This window comes from Nerophis ophidion, linkage group LG05 (assembly GCF_033978795.1).
Source record: "Nerophis ophidion isolate RoL-2023_Sa linkage group LG05, RoL_Noph_v1.0, whole genome shotgun sequence".
Classification (NCBI taxonomy): Eukaryota; Metazoa; Chordata; class Actinopteri; order Syngnathiformes; family Syngnathidae; genus Nerophis; species Nerophis ophidion.
In genome coordinates this window covers 35,168,167-35,188,448 of record NC_084615.1, presented here as the reverse complement: position 1 = coordinate 35,188,448, position 20,282 = coordinate 35,168,167, and the positions used below count along the sequence as shown (strand labels likewise).

The 20,282-nt window shown below is 38.7% G+C and overlaps 1 protein-coding gene across 3 annotated transcripts in view; it reads left to right on the top strand.

Annotated features, from left to right (window-relative positions):
- The first annotated feature begins 9,854 nt into the window (after positions 1-9,854).
- hbs1l (HBS1-like translational GTPase) overlaps positions 9,855-20,282 on the top strand; it is a 35,591-nt gene continuing 25,163 nt past the window's right edge. The window contains exons 1-5 of one of the 3 annotated variants that reach the window (XM_061900688.1): positions 9,855-10,043; positions 13,848-13,913; positions 14,017-14,145; positions 14,221-14,472; positions 16,516-18,823. In XM_061900688.1, the coding sequence (XP_061756672.1) occupies positions 10,001-10,043; positions 13,848-13,913; positions 14,017-14,145; positions 14,221-14,472; positions 16,516-17,789 (1,764 nt within the window). In that variant the 5' untranslated portion in view covers positions 9,855-10,000 and the 3' untranslated portion in view covers positions 17,790-18,823. Of the gene's footprint in view, positions 10,044-13,847; positions 13,914-14,016; positions 14,146-14,220; positions 14,473-16,515; positions 18,824-20,282 lie in introns of those variants that run through there. The other 2 variants (XM_061900687.1, XM_061900686.1) reach the window with 2 other exon arrangements.

Sequence of the window (20,282 nt, the reverse complement as noted above, 5' to 3'; positions counted from 1 at the left end):
TTCCTTAACCTTAATATATCGTCCATATAGTATAAGGATTAAAACTAAATACACTTTGGCTACCGTATTAGTGACACAAATACTAACTTGTTAGTTGTTACTGAGGAAGAAATAGCATGCTAACATAGCTAACACCAGAAACACGGACATAATGTTATGTTTTACTTTAACGCGAAAATAAGGTCACAATTAAGGCAGCAAATTCATCAAAACTCATCAAATACACACTTTAATATCTCCAAAACACTCTTGTTGACAGGTCGTAAGTCCTCAAAACATGTTGAGATTCACTTTTAAGCTACTCTCTATTTTTATTAATTAAAGGGACGGGGGGTATTAGGATGACAGGGGATGCAAAACATTAACAGTGCAATACGTTTTCATAACATGGTCACTACTGCCTACTTTGTCTTGTTATATTCTTATTTTACTGTTAGATTGTTATTCCCTCTGTTTTTATTCTTTTTGTAATATTTCTCTATTTTGTTTCCTTTTAAACCCCCATTATTTACTTTTTTTTAATTTTTTTAAATTGATCTCAACTCTGTACACTGCCACTGGAATTTTAATTTTCCTGAAGGAACTCTCCTGAAGGAATCAATAAAGTACTATCTATCTATCTATCTATCAAATATTGCATTGAACAAAGAGAGAATTGTCTACCAATTCATATTCCTTGTGCGTTAAACATACTTGGCCAATGTATCTGATTCCGATATTGTGATTGTCTTGAGCCACATTTTGATTGCATGTATTTTTTTTTTATTTTTTTTTTACAAAGAAAATATTTATGGTATTGTCACTTGAATTGCGGGTTTAACAACGGTGACTACACGAAGAGTTGTACTTTGTTATTCAAATGGAAATAATTTTGTTGTTTTTTTTGTATTATGTTCTGAATACATAACATATCGTCCACTTCATCATGTACTATTAAAGTATATTGTTTAAAACGGGCTGTACAGCTAAAAAGTTATTTTTCGTTTCAATAAAGATCATTCCAAATAACGCCTCTGATGTGGCAATGTACCCAGCCTCCACCCCGAGAGGAACAAACTATAGAAAACAGATGGATAGAGTTCAAAATTACACATTTTAAAGCTGTATGTATACCTGCCCATGCAACTAACCAACTAACTAACTAACTAACTAACTAACTTACTAACACCAGAGATCACATAACCTTTTCTGGTGGAGGTATATAAAGAATACTAAATTTCTTTGTCTTTTTTTCACACATTTATTTACAAATTAATTCATTATGTAATCATATTTTGCATTTCAGGAAAACACATTTTTATCATGACCACAAAATAAGGCAAAAGAAGTTGATAATTATTTTATGGACAGTTTAATTTGTAATTTAGTTAATATTTTCCTTGTTTAATAAAAATATCTATTTTTATTTCTAAAAAAAAAGTATCAAAGTTTACACAAGCACAAGCCACAACGACAAAAATGAGAGATGAGCACTGTGCTTGGTGGTATTTGCCCTCCACTTACAGCACTGTTTCACGTTATTTTTTTCAACCTGGTTAGAGGCTACTATACTGAAAAAAAGGTTGTGAATCATTGCTTTAGAGAAGTCAGTGTACAGGTTGTGTGGCATTACAGATTCTATAGTATTGGGGAGCTGCGGTTCATTGATGGGAAACATGAATTCTGTTATGCGGAGTCCTTCTCAGAGGCTGCAAGCTGTACACTGACTACTCTAAAGTATATTATTATTATTGTCCCTTGACAAGCGATATTTTTAAGTCTAACATCAACACTTCCAAGAAAATATGGCTGACGACCTCGAGGAGCAACAATAAGACGTATGGTACATCGATTTTACGGAATGTACAACACCTGTTAAAATAAGACAAGTAAATAACCGTTACATTGCATTTCTTTGTCTTGTTTGAACTGCCTGATATTAGGTTTTGCATTTCACTCCAGAAGTGATTTATTGTAAAGCAATAATTAACAATATATCATACCGTCTGCCAATCATTGGGGATAAAGTGCCCATCCCCTTTTTTGGTCTTCTATATTAGTGGTCCCCAACCACCGGGCTCAATTGGTCCTGGGCCGCAAAATATATTTTTCTTAATTTTTTTATTTTATTAGTATTATTATAATATTTTTTTATGAAATCAACATAAAAAACACAAGATACACTTACAATTAGTGAAGATACACTTACAATTAGTGCACCAACCCAAAAAAACCTCCATTTTTCATGACAAAAAATCTCCTCCCGCCGGGCCGCGGGACAAATTATCAAGCAATGACCGGTCCGCAGCTACAAAAAGGTTGGGGACCACTGTTCTATACCACATATTAACTGGCACAGAGATTCAAATACTGTAATTGACAACATGCAGCTGTTCGCTTTCACTTAATTCCATACACTTAATGCCTTCATGTTTAAAATAATATTTACAGAGATTGTATATAGCAGGCAACAGTATTTGTATTTCCATTTATAATCTGATAATCCACCTATTCATGTTGCAATCTGTCCATCCATCTGTTTAATTTATCTAATCAGCCCAGGATACTTTTGGTATGAAAGGCTTAGAGGGCAAAACAATGTTTTTTTTTTCCTGGAAACAAATTCATAAAAACATTTTTATATGGAGGAAGTCAACAGACTTGAGTGCAATGGAAACAAGAATACTCTTTTTAAATGTTTTGTGGCTTTTTTCTACATGATACAATCATATTTCACAATATTTTCCATCTCCGTTGTGTGGCTGTTTGCCACTTTGGAGGTTTGAGATGTCCTAGAAACATTTAGAGGTGCAACAAAATTTTGGGTCCCAAGTCAGTTTTTAATTTTTTTTTTTTATTGGGTTACCGTTAGACTGATAAGCAATTTTGATTCATGTTTGTTGATAATATTTCACTTTATAAATGGACTGAATGATTTTATGACTACAGCATTCATAGCAGATGTCTTTCTTGCTCTAATTGTGCACCAAACCTCATGTTTTATTCCACATATTGCACCGGCTTTTATCAGATTATTGTCTTGAAATTTCCATCCTTTTATCATCACAGGCTACTATCAAGAGCGTCAGCATGCACCCACACAGCAGTATTGTGGTAATTTTTCCAAAATATGTTTTTTTAAAGTGATGCCTAGCTCACACGAGGCAAGTGTGAGAGAATTAGCCCATGCCAGTTTCACACCAAGATTGTTTAAAAGTCAAACATAAAGACATTTCCCACACATTTTTTACATTCCTCTTTGTAAGGGACAAAGTCCAATTTGAAAAATAAAATATGTTGAATGGCTGCCGACCAGCAAGCACCAGACATTGAAACAAATTTGAAAACCTGTTAAATTAGGTCCTGATGTTAAGCAACTCAAACTTAACGTTGGAACATGTTTTTAAAAAGTTAAAGTTTAAGTACCAATGATTGTCACACACACACTAGGTGTGGTAAAATTATACTCTGCATTTGACACATATCCTTTGATCACCCCCTGGGAGGTGAGGGGAGCAGTGGGCAGCAGCTGTGGCCACACCCGAGAATCATTTTTGGTGATTTAACCCCCAATTCCAACCCTTGAATCTGAGTGTCAAACAGGGACATAATCGGTCCCACTTTTATAGTCTTTGGTATGACTCGGCCGGGGTTTGAACTCACAACCTACCGATCTCAGGGCGGACACTCTAACCCAGGGGTCTCCAAACTTTTTGAAACCAAGAGCTACTTCTTGGGTACTGATTGATGCGAAGGGCTACCAGTTTGATACACACTTTAAAAAATTGCCAGAAATAGCCAATTTGCTTAATATACCTTTAATAAATAAATCTATATATGTATAAAAAAAATGGGTATTTCTGTCCGTCATTCCGTCGTACATTTTTTTTTCCTTTTACGGAAGGTTTTTGGTAGGGAATAAATGATGAAAAAAACACTTAATTGATCGGTTTAAAACAGGAGAAAACAGGAACAAAATTCAATTTGGAAACATAGTTTATCTTCAATTTCGACTCTTTAAAATTCAAAATTCTACCGAAAAAAAGAAAAGAAAATCTAGCTAATTCAAATCTTTTTGAAAAAATTAAAAAAAAAATGTATGGAACATCATTAGTAATTTTTCCTGATTAAGATTAATTTTAGAATTTTGATGACATGTTTTAAATAGGTTAAAATCCAATCTGCATTTTGTTAGAATATATAACAAATTGGACCAAGCTATATTTCTAACAAAGACAAATCATTATTTCTTCTAGATTCTCCGGAACAAAAATTTTAAAAGAAATTCAAAAGACTTTGAAATAAGATTTAAATTTGATTCTAAATATTTTCTACATTTGCCAGAATATTTTTTTTTAATTTTAATCATAATAAGTTTGAAGAAGTATTTCACAAATATTCTTCGTTGAAAAAACTGAAACTAAGATGAAGAATTAAATTAAAATGTATTTATTATTCTTTACAATAAAACAATAAATTTACTTGAACATTGATTTAAATTGTCAGGAAAGTAGAGGAAGGAATTTAAAAGGTAAAAAGGTGTATGAGTTTAAAAATCCTAAAATAATTTTTAAGGTTGTATTTTTTCTCTAAAATTGTCTTTCTGAAAGTTATAAGAAGCAAAGTAAAAAAATAAATGAATTTATTTAAACAAGTGAAGACCAAGTCTTTAAAATATTTTCTTGGATTTTCAAATTCTATGTGAGTTTTGTCTCTCTGAGAATTAAAAATGTCGAGCAAAGAGAGACCAGCTTGCTAGTAAATAAATAAAATTCAAAAAATAGAGGCAGCTCACTGGTAAGTGCTGCTATTTCAACTATTTTTAGAACAGGCCAGCGGGCTACTCATCTGGTCATTACGTGCTACATGGTGCCCGCAGGCACCGCGTTGGTGACCCCTGCTCTAACCACTAGGCCACTTTTGACGACGTTTAACCAATGTTGTGTCCTGACTTTAGTTTGACCATGAGATTTTAGTAATTTCCCAAACAATGTTGTAAAACACAAATACAGCGTTGAAACAACATGCTTTTTGACAACTTTTATTCAATGTCAGGTTGTGACGCGGATTTGACCATTGAAATTTGGTCATTTCCCAACCAATAACGTGGATCAAACGTTAGACATCAAAGTTATCACAAATACAACTATTTTACAATGTTGTTTTGACGTCAGTTTTAAATAACAGATACAGACAGCAGTGACGTGCGGTGAACTATACACCGGATGAGGCATTGATACTTTTGGATTTTTTTTTTCTTCTTTTTGTTACTTAAATTCATATGTGCCGCTTTTATCCTTGTTGATTTAGGTTGCACATTAGATTAACAGGAAAAAGAAGGGAGCAATTCACTTTCATAAAAACGTTATCATAATGATTTTATGATATGATAAATGTGTCCAAAAATTATTTGATAAAGGTATTAAATACTTTTTGGTCCTATTTGCTTTTAACAAAATATATCAAGTATTGTGAGTGTATCTTACCTTTCTTTGCAAATATATTTTATAGAATTTTACAGTTAAAATCACATTTGACAATCGTACTTTGCTCACTTAGACCAGAGGTCGGCAACCTAAAATGTTGAAAGAGCCAAATTGGACCAAAAATACAAAAACAATTATGTCTGGAGCCATAAAAAAATAAAAGCCATATTACATACCGATAGTGTGTCATGAGATATACATTTAATTAAGAGGACTTAAAGGAAACCAAATGAGCTCAAATGTAGCTACAAATAAGGCATAATGATGCAATATCTACATATAGCTAGCCTAAATAGCATGTTAGCATCGATTAGCTTGCAGTCATGAGACAGAAAAAGAAATGGCGTAAAACACGTCTTAGAAAGTCGGAGAAAGTTATACATGTACACAAACTACGGTGAGTTCAAGGACCGCCAAAATTAGTAGGACAAAACGGCGCTCGCCAAATACTCGAATCAGTGAACCATATTTAATACAAACAGTGTGCTTTATAACAATTAGGGAGGTTTGTGTCATGTTTGTCCTCCTACAGAAACTATATCAAACCAAAAAATATATTTTTTTCCTCTCATCTTTTTCCATTTTTCATACAGTTTTGAAAAAGCTACAGAGAGCCACTAGGGCGGCGCTAAAGACATGCGGCGCTAGAGCAACTCAAGGTTTACAATATAGACATTATTAAAAAAAGTACCCAGATATTGTGTATATCCATCCATCCTGCACTGGCTCAGGATTAGCAGACGATCCAGACCATAGCAAGATGGATGAATATTCCTTGGCATCAAGAATTCTCAGGAAGTGATCACTAGATCACCTTTCGGGGACCTCTCCACTGTCCATCCATCCATTCTCTACCTTTTGGGGTCGCGGGGGGTGCTGGAGCCTATCTCAGCTGCATTCGGGCTGAAGGCGGCGTACACCCTGGACAAGTCGCCACCTCATCGCAGGGCCAACACAGATAGACAGACAACATTCACACCACCGTTCACACTTAAAAAAAGAAGAAGAAAGTCACATTTTTGTGGCTTGATCAGATGCAAATAAATAAAAATACAAATAAAAAAAATACCAAAAAAGTCTGAAAAAAAAACCCAACTAAACCATGACAAAACCATATCAAAAGTGACACAAAAAACCATTGGTAATGTGGTAACAATACAAAAAACAATAACAATAACAAAAATTGAATTTACAACAATTTTTTTGTCTTTCTTCCCCCCCCTTTTTCTTTCCTTTCTTTCCCTCCTTTTCCCGAGGAAAACATTTTTTTCTAGGTTAGTTCCCATTTATTCCTATTTGTAGAGTTTATAAATCTTATTTTTTTAAGAGTCATTACGTTCAGAAGTTAATTTATCTTACGTCATTAATCATACCTTTCTGTATTTGTATCTGAAGCAGCAATAGCTATCCTCCATGAAAACCTACTTTGTATGATCACATTCATTTTGTCTTAAAATCCAGTTTAGAGACATATTTAATCTTGGATACAGTATATAATCCTCCGTATTGGCAGACAGATTAATTTAATTCAATTTCATTCCAAGCAATAAAACAATATTTTTGCATCTGACAAAAAACACCCACAAACTTGGGGTTACTCTAATAAAAATGCCATGTTTGTTATAAATACAGTAAACAAAAAGGGCATACTTCCACTGGAAAGACATGTGTCTGCTAGTTTGAGCGCCCTCACTTCTCCCATTGTGGCGAGTCAGAGTACTGCAAGTTCACAATATATCCCCCCCTACCTTGAGGCAGAGGTACTTGCTGCCTCATGGCCTGCCTTTTTCCCCGTGGCAACAAGCACGCGCCCCATCGCACGCACGCGCGCAATACATTTTGTTGTGTCGCCGTCGAGGCACTTTCGGTGGCTGCCTCACTTCTCCTCTGCCTTGTCATTTTTAACAGGAAACACGGAATTTCCGCCATTTTGAAAATTATCTAAATATACAGGAACATGGGGTATCGGACTGTCTTATTGTGGCGGTCCGTTCCCTGTACGATAAGTGCCAGAGCTTGGTCCGCATTGCCGGCAGTAAGTCGAACACATTTCCAGTGAGGGTTGGACTCCGCCAAGGCTGTCCTTTGTCACCGATTCTGTTCATAACTTTTATGGACAGAATTTCTAGGCGCAGTCAAGGCGTTGAGGGGTTCCGGTTTGGTAACCGCAGGATTAGGTCTCTGCTTTTTGCAGATGATGTGGTCCTGATGGCTTCATCTGACCGGGATCTTCAGCTCTCACTGGATCGGTTCGCAGCCGAGTGTGAAGCGACCGGAATGAGAATCAGCACCTCCAAGTCCGAGTCCATGGTTCTCGCCCGGAAAAGGGTGGAGTGCCATCTCCGGGTTGGGGAGGAGACCCTGCCCCAAGTGGAGGAGTTCAAGTACCTAGGAGTCTTGTTCACGAGTGAGGGAAGAGTGGATCGTGAGATCGACAGGCGGATCGGTGCGGCGTCTTCAGTAATGCGGATGTTGTACCGATCCGTTGTGGTGAAGAAGGAGCTGAGCCGGAAGGCAAAGCTCTCAATTTACCGGTCGATCTACGTTCCCATCCTCACCTATGGTCATGAGCTTTGGGTCACGGGTACAAGCGGCCGAAATGAGTTTCCTCCGCCGTGTGGCGGGGCTCTCCCTTAGAGATAGGGTGAGAAGCTCTGCCATCCGGGAGGGACTCAAAGTAAAGCCGCTGCTCCTTCACATCGAGAGGAGCCAGATGAGGTGGTTCGGGCATCTGGTCAGGATGCCACCCGAACGCCTCCCTAGGGAGGTGTTTAGGGCACGTCCAACCGGTAGGAGGCCACGGGGAAGACCCAGGACACGTTGGGAAGACTATGTCTCCCGGCTGGCCTGGGAACGCCTCGGGATCCCCCGGGAAGAGCTAGACGAAGTGGCTGGGGAGAGGGAAGTCTGGGTTTCCCTGCTTAGGCTGTTGCCCCCGCGACCCGACCTCGGATAAGCGGAAGATGATGGATGGATGGATATACAGGAACCGTGAGGTGGAGACTGGTCCAGGGTGTACCCTGCCTACCGCCCGAATGCAGCTGAGATAGGCGCCAGCGACCCCCCTCAACCCCAAAAAGGGACAAACGGTGGTAAATGGATGGATGGATAAAGGAACTACACCAAAATCATATAGAAAGCATAGACCTAAAGAGAACTATTAAATCGTATTTTATTTTATTACTTTGTTTTCTAACATCTCATGGTTAAGCCTTTTACTCCCACTCCCCTCCTTTGACATTACGTCACTGATGTACAATCAACTTCGCATCGATGTCTTGTACCTGCTGGGCTTAGCATGTGCACCTGTCCTACTTTTGGCTCGCCACAACAAATCATGTGTCTCCATCTGGTCCACATCTGTAGAATCCTTTCACTTGTGCACCTTCACCCCATCCATCCATCCATCCATCCAGCATCCATCCATATATCCATCCATCCATCCATCTATCCATCCATCCATCCATCCATCCCATCATCCATCCATCTATCCCATCCATCGATCCATCCATCATCCATCCATATATCCATCGATCCATCCACCCCATCATCCATCCATCTATCCCATCCATCCATCCATCATCTATCCATCTATCCATCTATCCATCCATCCATCCATCCATCATCTATCCATCCATCCCATTCATCCATCCATCCATCCATCCAGCCAGCCATCTATCTATCCATCCATCCATCCAATCATCCATCCATTTATCCATCCATCCCACCCATTTATCCATCCATCCATCCATTTCCTACCCCCCCACAACACAAATATATGCCTCTTCATCCCTGCCTCTTCCTGCTGTTGGTCATGGCTGACCATCCCCAAACCATTCCTTAGGACTGCTCCCACCAACTTCGAATAAACTTCCTCTAAACTTTCCTTAGGCTTAACACTCAAGAAATGCATCAATCATAAATAAAAATCGATACACATTTATGCATGTTTGATATGTATGTGACCTTTGTCAGAAGTTTTCAGTTGGCAGTTGGCCACTTCAAACGTCCACATTTTCAGACAGCTAGTTTAAAAAATGTGGCTAAAAAACTACATGTAGGGTAAAAAAAAAAAAAAAGGCATGTACTCACCGGCTCTATCTTCAGGCAAAGCAATAATGATTACACTTCAGCGAGAGAGGACAAGAGGTAGAAAAAGGATGGATAGATGATGGATTGAGAGCTCCAGAGTCACCTGTTGCTTGTCATTCACCAACGTTTTTAAACGTTTGAATTATGTAACAAATCTTGAAGACCTAACCTTCTCAAAATTTGAATTGATTCATTGAAATTAAAAAATTGTAGGAAATGTAATGACTAATTTATTTATTTATGATAAATATATAAATAAACTGTCGTGGTTAGTATTTTATTTTGATTTGTAAAACGGATTTCCTGCAGGGTGAGCTGTTGGCGCATGCGCTTTAGCAAAACAGTGATGGCTTCCGCACTCTGACACATGCCACAATAACAATTTGGGAAACACAACCTAAAACTCTATTCGCTGAGGCGGACAGACGACAGATGAGCCAAAAATGTCTCGGCACCGCAATGTCCGAGGCTACAACTACAACGAAGGTACCTAAAGCAAATAAGGCTAGTCTTTATTGTTTCGAAAAGCCGACCTCATGGCAAGGCCGCAGCCTGCTAAGATAGATGGCAGCAAAAAAGCTTCCCATGTTGTCCAATGGCGCTAACGTTAGCTCGGAGTTATGTTGTCGTGTCAATTGGCAGCCACCACATGACACACATTAAGTTTCGACTGATAAGTTACAAAGTGGCAAAATGTTACGAAATTGGATATGTAGCTATCTAAAACAATTCCCATCAGTTTGCCAAACTGGCTTGCTAAATTTTGTTTTGGTTCAGAAATTGCGGTGTCTTCACGAAAAATATTCACCTTTTATCTAACTATAATTTACAATTCATCCGTCCTCAAGCGATATTAAAAGTGTATTTGTACTGTTGTCAGGGTAACCAAATAATTGTTTTTAGCCTCCGTCAGTACACTATATTTGGATGCCCTGTAGCAGTGGTTCTCAAATGGGGGTACGCGTACTCCTTGGGGTACTTGAAGGGATACCCAGGGGTACGTAAGATTTTTTAAAAATATTTTAAAAATAGAAACAATTAAAAAATCATCTATACATATATTTATATGCAACAAAATATGAATGTAAGTTCATAAACTGTGAAAAAAAATACAACAACGCAATATTCAGTGTTGATAGCTAGATTTTTTGTGGACGTATTCCATAAATATTGATGTTAAAGATTTATTTTTTGTGAACAAATGTTTTAAATTAAGTTAATGAATCTAGATGGATCTCTATTGCAATCCCCAAAGAGGGCGCTTTAAGTTATGTGTAGAAATCTTTATTTATAATTGAATCACTTGTTTATTTTTCAACAAGTTTTTGGTTATTTTTATGTATTTTTTTCCAAATAGTTCAAGAAAGACCACAATATTTTGCACTGTTATACAATAAATAAATCAGAAACTGATGACATAGTGCTGTATTTTACTTCATTATCTCTTTCTTCCAACCAAAAATGCTTTGCTCTGATCATTGGGTACTTGAACTAAAAAAAATGTTCACAGGGGGGTACATCACTGAAAAATGGTTGAGAACCACTGACCGATAGGGCCTTTTTTAAATATCTCGATATTTTTAGGCCATATTGCGATTAACAATATATATCTCGATATTTTGCCTTTTTCTTGAATTAACACTTGACACATATAATCACAGCAGTATGAAGATTCTATGTGTCTACATTATAACATTCTTCTTCATACTGCATTCATATATACTAGGGATTAGGGCTGGGCGATATTCCCTTTTTTTAATACTGCAATATTTTTAGGCCATATCGTGATATATGATATATATTACGATATTTTGCCTTAGCCTTGAATGAACACTTAATGCATATAATCACAGCAGTATGATGATTCTATGTGTCTACATTAAAACATTCTTGTTCATACTGCACTAATATATGCTACTTTTAAACTTTCATGCAGAAAAAGAAATCACAACTAAGTCAATTTACCAAAACTGTATTTATTAAAGTTATTAGCAGGTGACTTTTCAAATGATGCTACATATCAGCAGTAATGCTACTTTTGGTAGCAACGCTTGTGCCCCACAAATGACAAATTAAAGTTGTCTATTCGACATATTCCCACTTTAAGCCGAACCACCGCCAGACGATGGACCCCCTGCTGTTTTTCTTGGGAATAAGTTCTTCCTTCATTTGTTACGAAATCCGCACCTTCTTTCTCCGCAACAACCCGCTAGCATCACAGCTAACGGTAGCCACACCGCGACCTCTCCGCTGGGCGAGGGTGTTTACGTATGACGTGACAGTAAGTGACGTATGAATGTGCGCCTCCTTGTCTGTGAGGAGACACAGGAAAGAGGAGGAGAGTGTAATGCCCGCAGCTGCGTGAGAACGTCAACTCGAAAATTATGATATAGTCATTTTCTATATCGCACAGAGACAAACCCGTGATATATTTGGTATATCGATATATCGCTCAGCCCTACTAGGGATGTAACGGTACACAAACATTTCGGTTCAGTACGTACCTCGGTTTAGAGATCACGGTTCGGTTCATTTTAGGTAAGAAAACAACAAAATATTAATTTTTTGGTTATTTATTTACCAAATTTGTAAACAATGGAATAACATACATATACACACAGTGTCCATTGCCAGGGTTAATGTGGTCAACATATATAAAATAAAAATTAAATAAGATAAGGCTCAGAATGGTTTCTTAACAAAACCTTTCTACATATAAAGTGCTTTTTTTGATTGATTGAAACTTTTATGAGTAGATTGCACACAGTACAGTACATATTCCGTACAATTGACCACTAAATGGTAACACCCGAAAAAGTTTTTCAACTTTTTTAAGTCGGGGTCCACGTTAATCAACATTAAACTACCTCAGGTTGTAAATAGAATAACAATTTTTTTTTCTACATATAAAAAGTGCAACATTAAAGTTTCAAGTCAGCTCGGCCTCAGATTACTGGTAACTTTTCTTTTCCCCCCCAGCCTGGCTAACGTTGCATTTTCCACCATAGAAGTGGGTCAAAATCTAGTTTTTAATGCAATATGGACTTAAATTTGTTGCTATAAAAACATCTGTTATTGCTTTAGCCCTGCCTGACTCGCCGAGGAGAGGCTGCTTGAAAGCGGTGGTGACTCATCAAATGGGTTAACATGCGTTATGAGAGTAGCGTATGTGTGTGTGACAGCATGTGACTTCAGTGAGTGTGTGGGCGAGAGAGGTGAGGGAGCGGTAGTGAGTACAGGGACTGGCTAGTGTTTTGTTGGATTGACTGTGTAAAAAACCTCAATAAAGCCACGATTTGCAACTAATCGCCGGACTCTTCATTTACCCTGGAGTCTGGAGCTGTGGAGACCCACTGCCGGGTAGAGTGAATGTTGTTGCCCCCGAGAATACATCAGCCCTGGAGGAGTGTCTCCACTGCGCGTGTTGTCACAAGTAGCTGCTAAACAATGTCGGCAAACCTCCGTCCTCCATTGTTGTATCGCGCAGCCAAAGTGTTCCCAAACGGTAGATCTTAACGAGGCAGGAGGGTCTTCCAGCTCTGGCTTTTACATGTTGTCCTAACCCAGTCGCTGCTAGCATGTGTACTCGTTCGGTACACCCCTGAACCGAAACCCCCGTACCGAAACGGTACAATACAAATACATGTACTGCTAATATATACTAATTTTAAACTTTCATGAAGAGAAGGAAATCACAACTAAGTCAATTGACCAAAACTGTATTTATTAAACAGTTATTGGCGGGTGACTTTTCAAATGATGCTACATATTAGCAATAATGCTACTTCTGGTAGCAACGCTTGTGCCCCACACTTGAAAAATTAAAGTTGTCTATTCGACATCTTCCCGCTTGAAGCCAAACCACTGCCAGACGATGGACCCCCTGCTGTTTTTCTTGGGAATTAATTCTTCCTTCATTTGTTACCAGATTCGCACATTCTTTCTCTCGTATTACCACTCGTACAGTATCACTAGCATCACAGCTAACGTTACCCATGCTGCTACCTCTCTGCTCGGGGAGGGCGTGTGACATTGCACGCGTGACGTATGTAAGAAGGTGCACTTGTTTTTAAGTCTCTGTGAGAAGGAGAAACAAGAAAGAGGGAGAGATGCATGCAGGGTAATGCCCGCAGCTAAAAACTACTGTGTGAGAACGTATAATCGAATATCACGATATAGTCATTTTCTATAACGTACAGAGACAAACCCGCCATATATCATTATATCGCCCAGCCCTAATGCCCTAAGTTAATTTTGAAAGGCTTTTACACTTGTGTTACATTGCTTTAGATTTTGAAGATGATGACGTGTATGGACAGTCTATGGAGGATGACTACTGTATATCACCAGCAACAGGTGAGTATCACGCATGTTCAATTGCGATGACCAATTTTAATATCTAATCTCATCGGCATCGGTTAGGTGTTTCTAAATGTACTGTTTTTGGGGGTTTGTACAGCCAATCAGTTTATCTACTCCCGTCGAGAGAAGCAAGCGCCCAAGGAGGAGCCGCTGGAGGAGGAAGAATATGAAGAGGATGTACCTGTGTCCCTGACCGTCAACCAAAACCTAGATCCTCACGATCAAGGTAACAGCACAGCATTTCTCTAGGTGCGCCCTCAGATTAATAGTTGACATCCTATCTGTCTGTTTCCCCCTCCAGCCAAGTTGTACTCTTGTCTGGATCACATGAGGGCCGTGCTGGGAGATTCAATGCCGGACTCTGTCTTAAACCAAGTCGCCATAAAGTGTGAATTCGATGCACACCGTGCGCTGGATGCCATACTCTCCGAAGACCCTAAAACGGACCTGGTTAGCAAAACCACCACAGATGTCTCGCCATCTGTCCAGAGGGATAACAAGGAAAAAGCATCGCTTCCGCAAAGAAGCAGGCAGGCGGCCGTGATTGAGAAAGGTAGTTGTAGTTGCTTTCAACATGACCACATTAACAGTGTAAGGGTTGTTATTGAAGTCATGCCACTTTGAGTAATACAACATTTTCTGGAACAGTTAGTGCGTGTGCCCCAAAATAAGAAGGTCCGGGTGTGGAGTTTGGTTGTAGGCCCCTCAACTGCGTGGGTTTCCTCCGGGAACTCCGGCTTCATCCCACCTCCAAAGACATGCACCTTTTAGATAGGCTTATTGGCTACATTAAATGGTCCCTAGTGTGTGAATGTGAGTGTGACTGTTGTCTGTCTATCTGTGTTAGCCCTGTGATGAGGTGGCAACTTGTCCAGGGTGCACCCCGCCTTCCACCTGAATGCAGCTGGGATACGCTCCAGCCGCTCCCGCAACCCTGAAAGAGACTAGCAGTAGAAAATGGATGGATGGAAGCTTGTGTGGATTTTAACATATTTTCCACAGGATACTATAAAAAATAAGTCTGTTAAAGGATCAAACAATCACTCTGATAAACCAGTGTTATGCAACGTTAGAGGCTTTTTCTCCCCTAATTTAAATAAGTGTCGGAAGTCCCACAAGTGGGTTGGTTGTAAGTGTGTTCTAGCTAGGGCTCCAGATATTGATTATTTTAGTTATCAAATAATCCATTTATTATTTTTTTTTAGATTAATCGAGCAATTAGATAACAGAGTTTATAGCTTCAATGCGCATGTTTGGGAAAATTGTTGAAATAAAAAAACATTTTTTTTGCTTGCCATAAACCTCATTATTTTTTTTAAATAAACACACAACATTAAAATTTTACTTTTAACGTCTGCATTTAATAAAATGAATAAATAAATGGAAGTAACAATGTAAATCCATTTTTTTTTCTAAATGATTAATCGTTGCAGCCCTTGTTCTAACCTTGAAGCTCGAGTCACGCTTTTTAAAAGTGCTGTTTTGTCCCTTTTAATGCCGATGTGCTGCATTTGTACATACCTGTGTACAGACAGAGTGTGTCTCCATGATGCACTACTCTGCACTTAATCCACGTTTTGCATGTACATCAACTGCACTTGTCCAAAATGATAAATGCCATGTATAACTTAGAAAAACGTAATATTAGGGCGTGGGACAGGAGAACACAAATAAAAGCAACACGGGCATAGTGGCGTGTGCTAACATTACCCACATTTAAACAGTCACGCTCGAGTGGTTAAGTCGCTGAAGAACAACAAATTGATTAAACTTGTAAATCCCATGCTTTTAGTTGACTGACATGAAGTTGAAGTTCCAGCCTCTATTTTTTAGATGTGTAGCAAAGCCTAAAAATAGTTTTCCCCCCCGCTTCATGGTGTTGTATATTCACAGACTTTTAGAAACCAACTTCTTGAGCGTCTTTTAAAAGTGTAACAAGAGGTCGTAATCCTTGGGCAGCTCACGATTTGATTACGATTACAATTCAGGAGCTACAATTTAATTAAAAATCGATTTTTTTATACATCTTTAATTTATATATATTGATGCAGTTTTACATTTCGTTTCACTAAATAAGCGGTTATAACTTGCAACTTTAAAAATGTTGCATTTGTCATAAAAATGTGTGAATAACTGGAACATTAGAGCCCTAAAATAAAGAAGCTGGTCGGACCTTTCTGTGAGGTAGCTCGCTGCAGTCAGCCAAATTTTAGAACTGTCTGCATTGCTTTATGTACAATAAATCGATTATTGATGTTTACTAATCGATTTTATAATCGTCAATGTCCGACTAAAAATCAATTGTCCCCTCTCCTCTCCTAGCAAATGAGGGGGATGATTTTTCTAACATTTCTTTTGTTGGATGCTAATAAACAGGCTTTAGGGACACATTACGTCAGCACAACGTTATAAAATCACTGTTGTACAAGTGGGGACTTTTTGAATTGGAAATTGTGGCTTTTTGCTTTTTTTTTTGCCACATTTAAGATCAACGTTTAACAAAGTGCCTTGTTGTTTTTCTCTTCTTTTCTCCTGATTGATTGATTCATCCTTCTGCCTCCTCCTTGCCAACTGCAATTGGCTTCTGTAAGGTAAGGAGCCGACTTGTTTGCATCACCCTCAGACACATCATCAGAGACCCATCAATCTGACAAATACACACAAGCGTTACACACTGCATCACTTGGGATTTCATCCCCGTTTGCGTTGTTCTGTGACGGCCGAAGTCCGTGTTTTGTGGGACCGGGCCTTAGCGGTGGTGCTAGCCTAGCACAGCTCATCTCCGAGCACGAGCAGAACAATACGTTGAAAGGATCGGGTGATAAAGGGCAAAGTCTGGGCCCGCTGCGGACTACATCTTTATCTCCCCTTTTTAATAATTGTTCCTTAGACAAACTATCATCTTTGAACAATTACGCTCCTTCGCTACTTTCCGCTTCTCTGAGTAGTCTTACTATAGCGCAACCCAGTGTAAAAACTGTGACTTCTCCCCCTGGATTTGAATGTCTCGGCTCTCGCCCGCACAATCAATTCTCAACAATGGCTAACCCCAAGGGAAGTCCATCGTTGGCGGATTTAATCCAGGAGCATTCCAACCAGAGTCCCACTTTTAGCGACTCACAAAGGTTGCATATGGTGGTTCCAGCACCAATGCTCTCGCTTTCTGAGCTTGCTTTGCAGCACCAAAACGTTCCTTGTCAAACGGCAACAAACATTTCGAACTTGGACACCAGTGAGACAATGTTGCTAACTGAGTTAGCGCTGCAGCAACACAACAAGAGCTCATTAGCGTCCTCCTCTTCAGAAATAGAAGGTGGTTTTAAAAGACCACCTGGCCTCTCTGACATGCTCCTCACCTCGCATTTGACCCGCGAACTTACAGGCAAAACCTCAGTCGCCTCAAATGGGTCACAGTGCTTCCTTACCTCAGCGAAACCAGCGAGGGTTGAGGTGCTGGCAGAAAGTATTCACGAGGGCGTCAACCAATGCAAGCTCAGCCACAAGCTGCCTCGTGAGAACTCTGGATTAACAAAGCCGCACCAGAGAATCGATTTGAGCACTTTAATAGCCAACGATGACAGCGATCTCCCCTCGCCGTCCTCTCCTGGATTTATCAGTGTGGATACTTCGGTTTTCGCACAACCGTCAGTGTTCGCGATCACTTTGTCGTTTAGGAGTTGCAGGAGGCACAGGAGAGCAAGTAAGCTAAGGAGGGGGAAAGGTCTTAATGCAGGGAATGGTCGCCTGGCTTTTCTCCTCACGTCAAAAGAGCAGCACAGCCTACTTGCGCGGATTGTACCATTCACCTTTGACACTCCTTCGCCCGACGACATCGTACGAGCAAATCAGAAAAAAGCTTTCACAAGGTAGACCGGTCAATGCGCAACTTTTTAAGTGGAAATAAATCACTACTTGGACCAAATAACTGTTATCACACTTAATATGCCTTTTGGCTTTTAAAATTCACACTACACAAGAACTAAGATAAATTAACATCTTTAAAGTGTGGCCTCTTTTTTAGTTTTGCGCTCACCACCCTAAAAAACACCCCAAAAAGCAAGAAATAGGTTGATGTTGCTTGCAGGTGCAGCACAGCTATTGGATTTGGATCAGTTAACCATGCTGCTTGGGTTTGACATCACGGAGGGGGAAGACGTTGTTTTTTTGTTTTTTTTGGTGTTGAAATGACACCTGGAGTTTTTCCCATGAGCAAACGTGTCACGCACCAAAACACGTTTTTACTGTAATAAAACCTGCATTTATTCATCAGATGGAATAGTGACTGATATGGTAAGCGGTCCTCAAACCCTAAGGATTCTTTTAACATACAGTACATCCGGAAAGTATTAACAGCGCTTCACTTTTTCCACACTTTTGTTATGTTACAGCCTTATTCCAAATTCATTTTTGTCCTCAAAATTCTACACACAGTACCCCATAATGACAGGGAGAAAAGTTTTTTTTTTAATTTGCAAATTAAAAAAGAAAAAAAATCATATTCACATTTGTTCAATTAGTTGATGCACCTTTAGCAGCAATTATAGCCTCAAATCTGTTTGAACACAATGCCACAAGCTTGGCACACCTATCTTTGGGCAGTTTTGCCCATTCCTCTTTGCAGCACCTTTCAAGCTCCCCTTGGGTTGGATGTGATTTTTTTATTTTGTTTTTTTTATTTGTAATATGTTTGCAGACATTTAAAAAATTAACTTATTTACATTGTCATTGTCGAATTCTGAGGATAAAAATGGACATATTCCATTTAGAAATAAGGCTTTAACATAATAAACTGTGGAAAAAGTGAAGCGCTATAAGTATTTTCCAGGTGCACTATAAGTGTGTTCATCACAAACATCATCAGTTAATGTAAAATTTGAAATAAAGACCAATGGATCTGTTATGAATGTGCCTCTGTTTGAGCTTTTTTTTTTGCTTGTGTTGTTGTCAAACCTCTATAAAATCTAAAAGTGATGTTGTATGTACCATTTTAAACATTTGTTATAAAAGTGTAAAATGAAGTTAACCACGCTATTATCAAACTAAAATAACAGACTGTCACCTTGTGTAGCTTTTCAAATATTGTTTGAGGTAATTTAATTGCAACAATGATAATTGTATTTATTTTTTCCTACATTTGGAAAAAAAAAGCCTTTTGAACATAATTACATGTACATAGTAAATTTTGGACCACATGATTAAGGAGGGTTGGTTGCAATAATTTCCCCTTTCCTTTATTTTCATACGGAGCCCGTAAAGGGACATGAGGAAAAAAAAAAGTGGGGGGGGCATTTTAAAAACATTTTTTTTTAGATATGTATCTCGTGCGCACGAGAAACCATGTCGTGCCCACGCGAAAGTTTCTCATGCGCACGCAAAAGTTATATATGTATATATATATATATATATATATATATATATATATATACACACACAGTGGGGCAAAAAAGTATTTAGTCAGCCACCGATTGTGCAAGTTCTCCCACTTAAAGGCCAACTACTACCCACCGCGCAGTCTGATAGTTTATACATCAATGATGAAATATTAACATTGCAACACATGCCAATACGGCTTTTTTAGTTTACTAAATTACAATTTTAAATTTCCCTGGAGTTTCGTCTTGGAAACGCTGTGTAATGATGACGTGTACACAGGACATCACGCGTTTTTAGGAAGTATGAGCGCTACGCACACACACAGGTTAAAGTCGTCTGCTTTAACGGCATAATTACACAGTATTTTGGAGATCTGTGTTGCTGAATCTTTTGCAATTTGTTCAATTAATATTGGAGAAGTCACAGTAGAAAGATGGAGTTGGGAAGCTTTAGCCTTTAGCCACACAAACACACGGTGATTCCTTGTTTAAAATTCCCGGAGCTGAAACTTTCCTATGGATCACAGCGCGGTCAAGCGAACGTGGATCCCAACCGAATGTCAACCAGCAGGTTTCGGTGAGAAAATTGTGGTTAAAAAGTCGCCACTTACCGGATATCAGCTGAGCTTGTGTCGTCCGTACAGCTGCTGTTGACACCCGTGGACAAACCCCTCTGACTATCAGGTAATATTAAACTCACTAAAACACTATCAACACAATAGAAATAAAAGGGATTTCCCAGAATTATCCTAGAAAATGTGTTTAAAAACATCAGAATACGTCCCAATGCTATCAAGTTTTTTTTTTTTAACTTTTTAAAAAAATTTTTTTTTTTTTTTCTAGTCCGTCGCTATCAATATCCTCAAACACAAATCTTTCATTCTGGCTCAAATTAATAGGGGAATTGTCTTTTTCTCTGTCCGAATAATGTTTTTGTTGGAGGCTCCCATTAAAATCAATGTGAATATGTGAGGAGCCCGCACACTTGCGA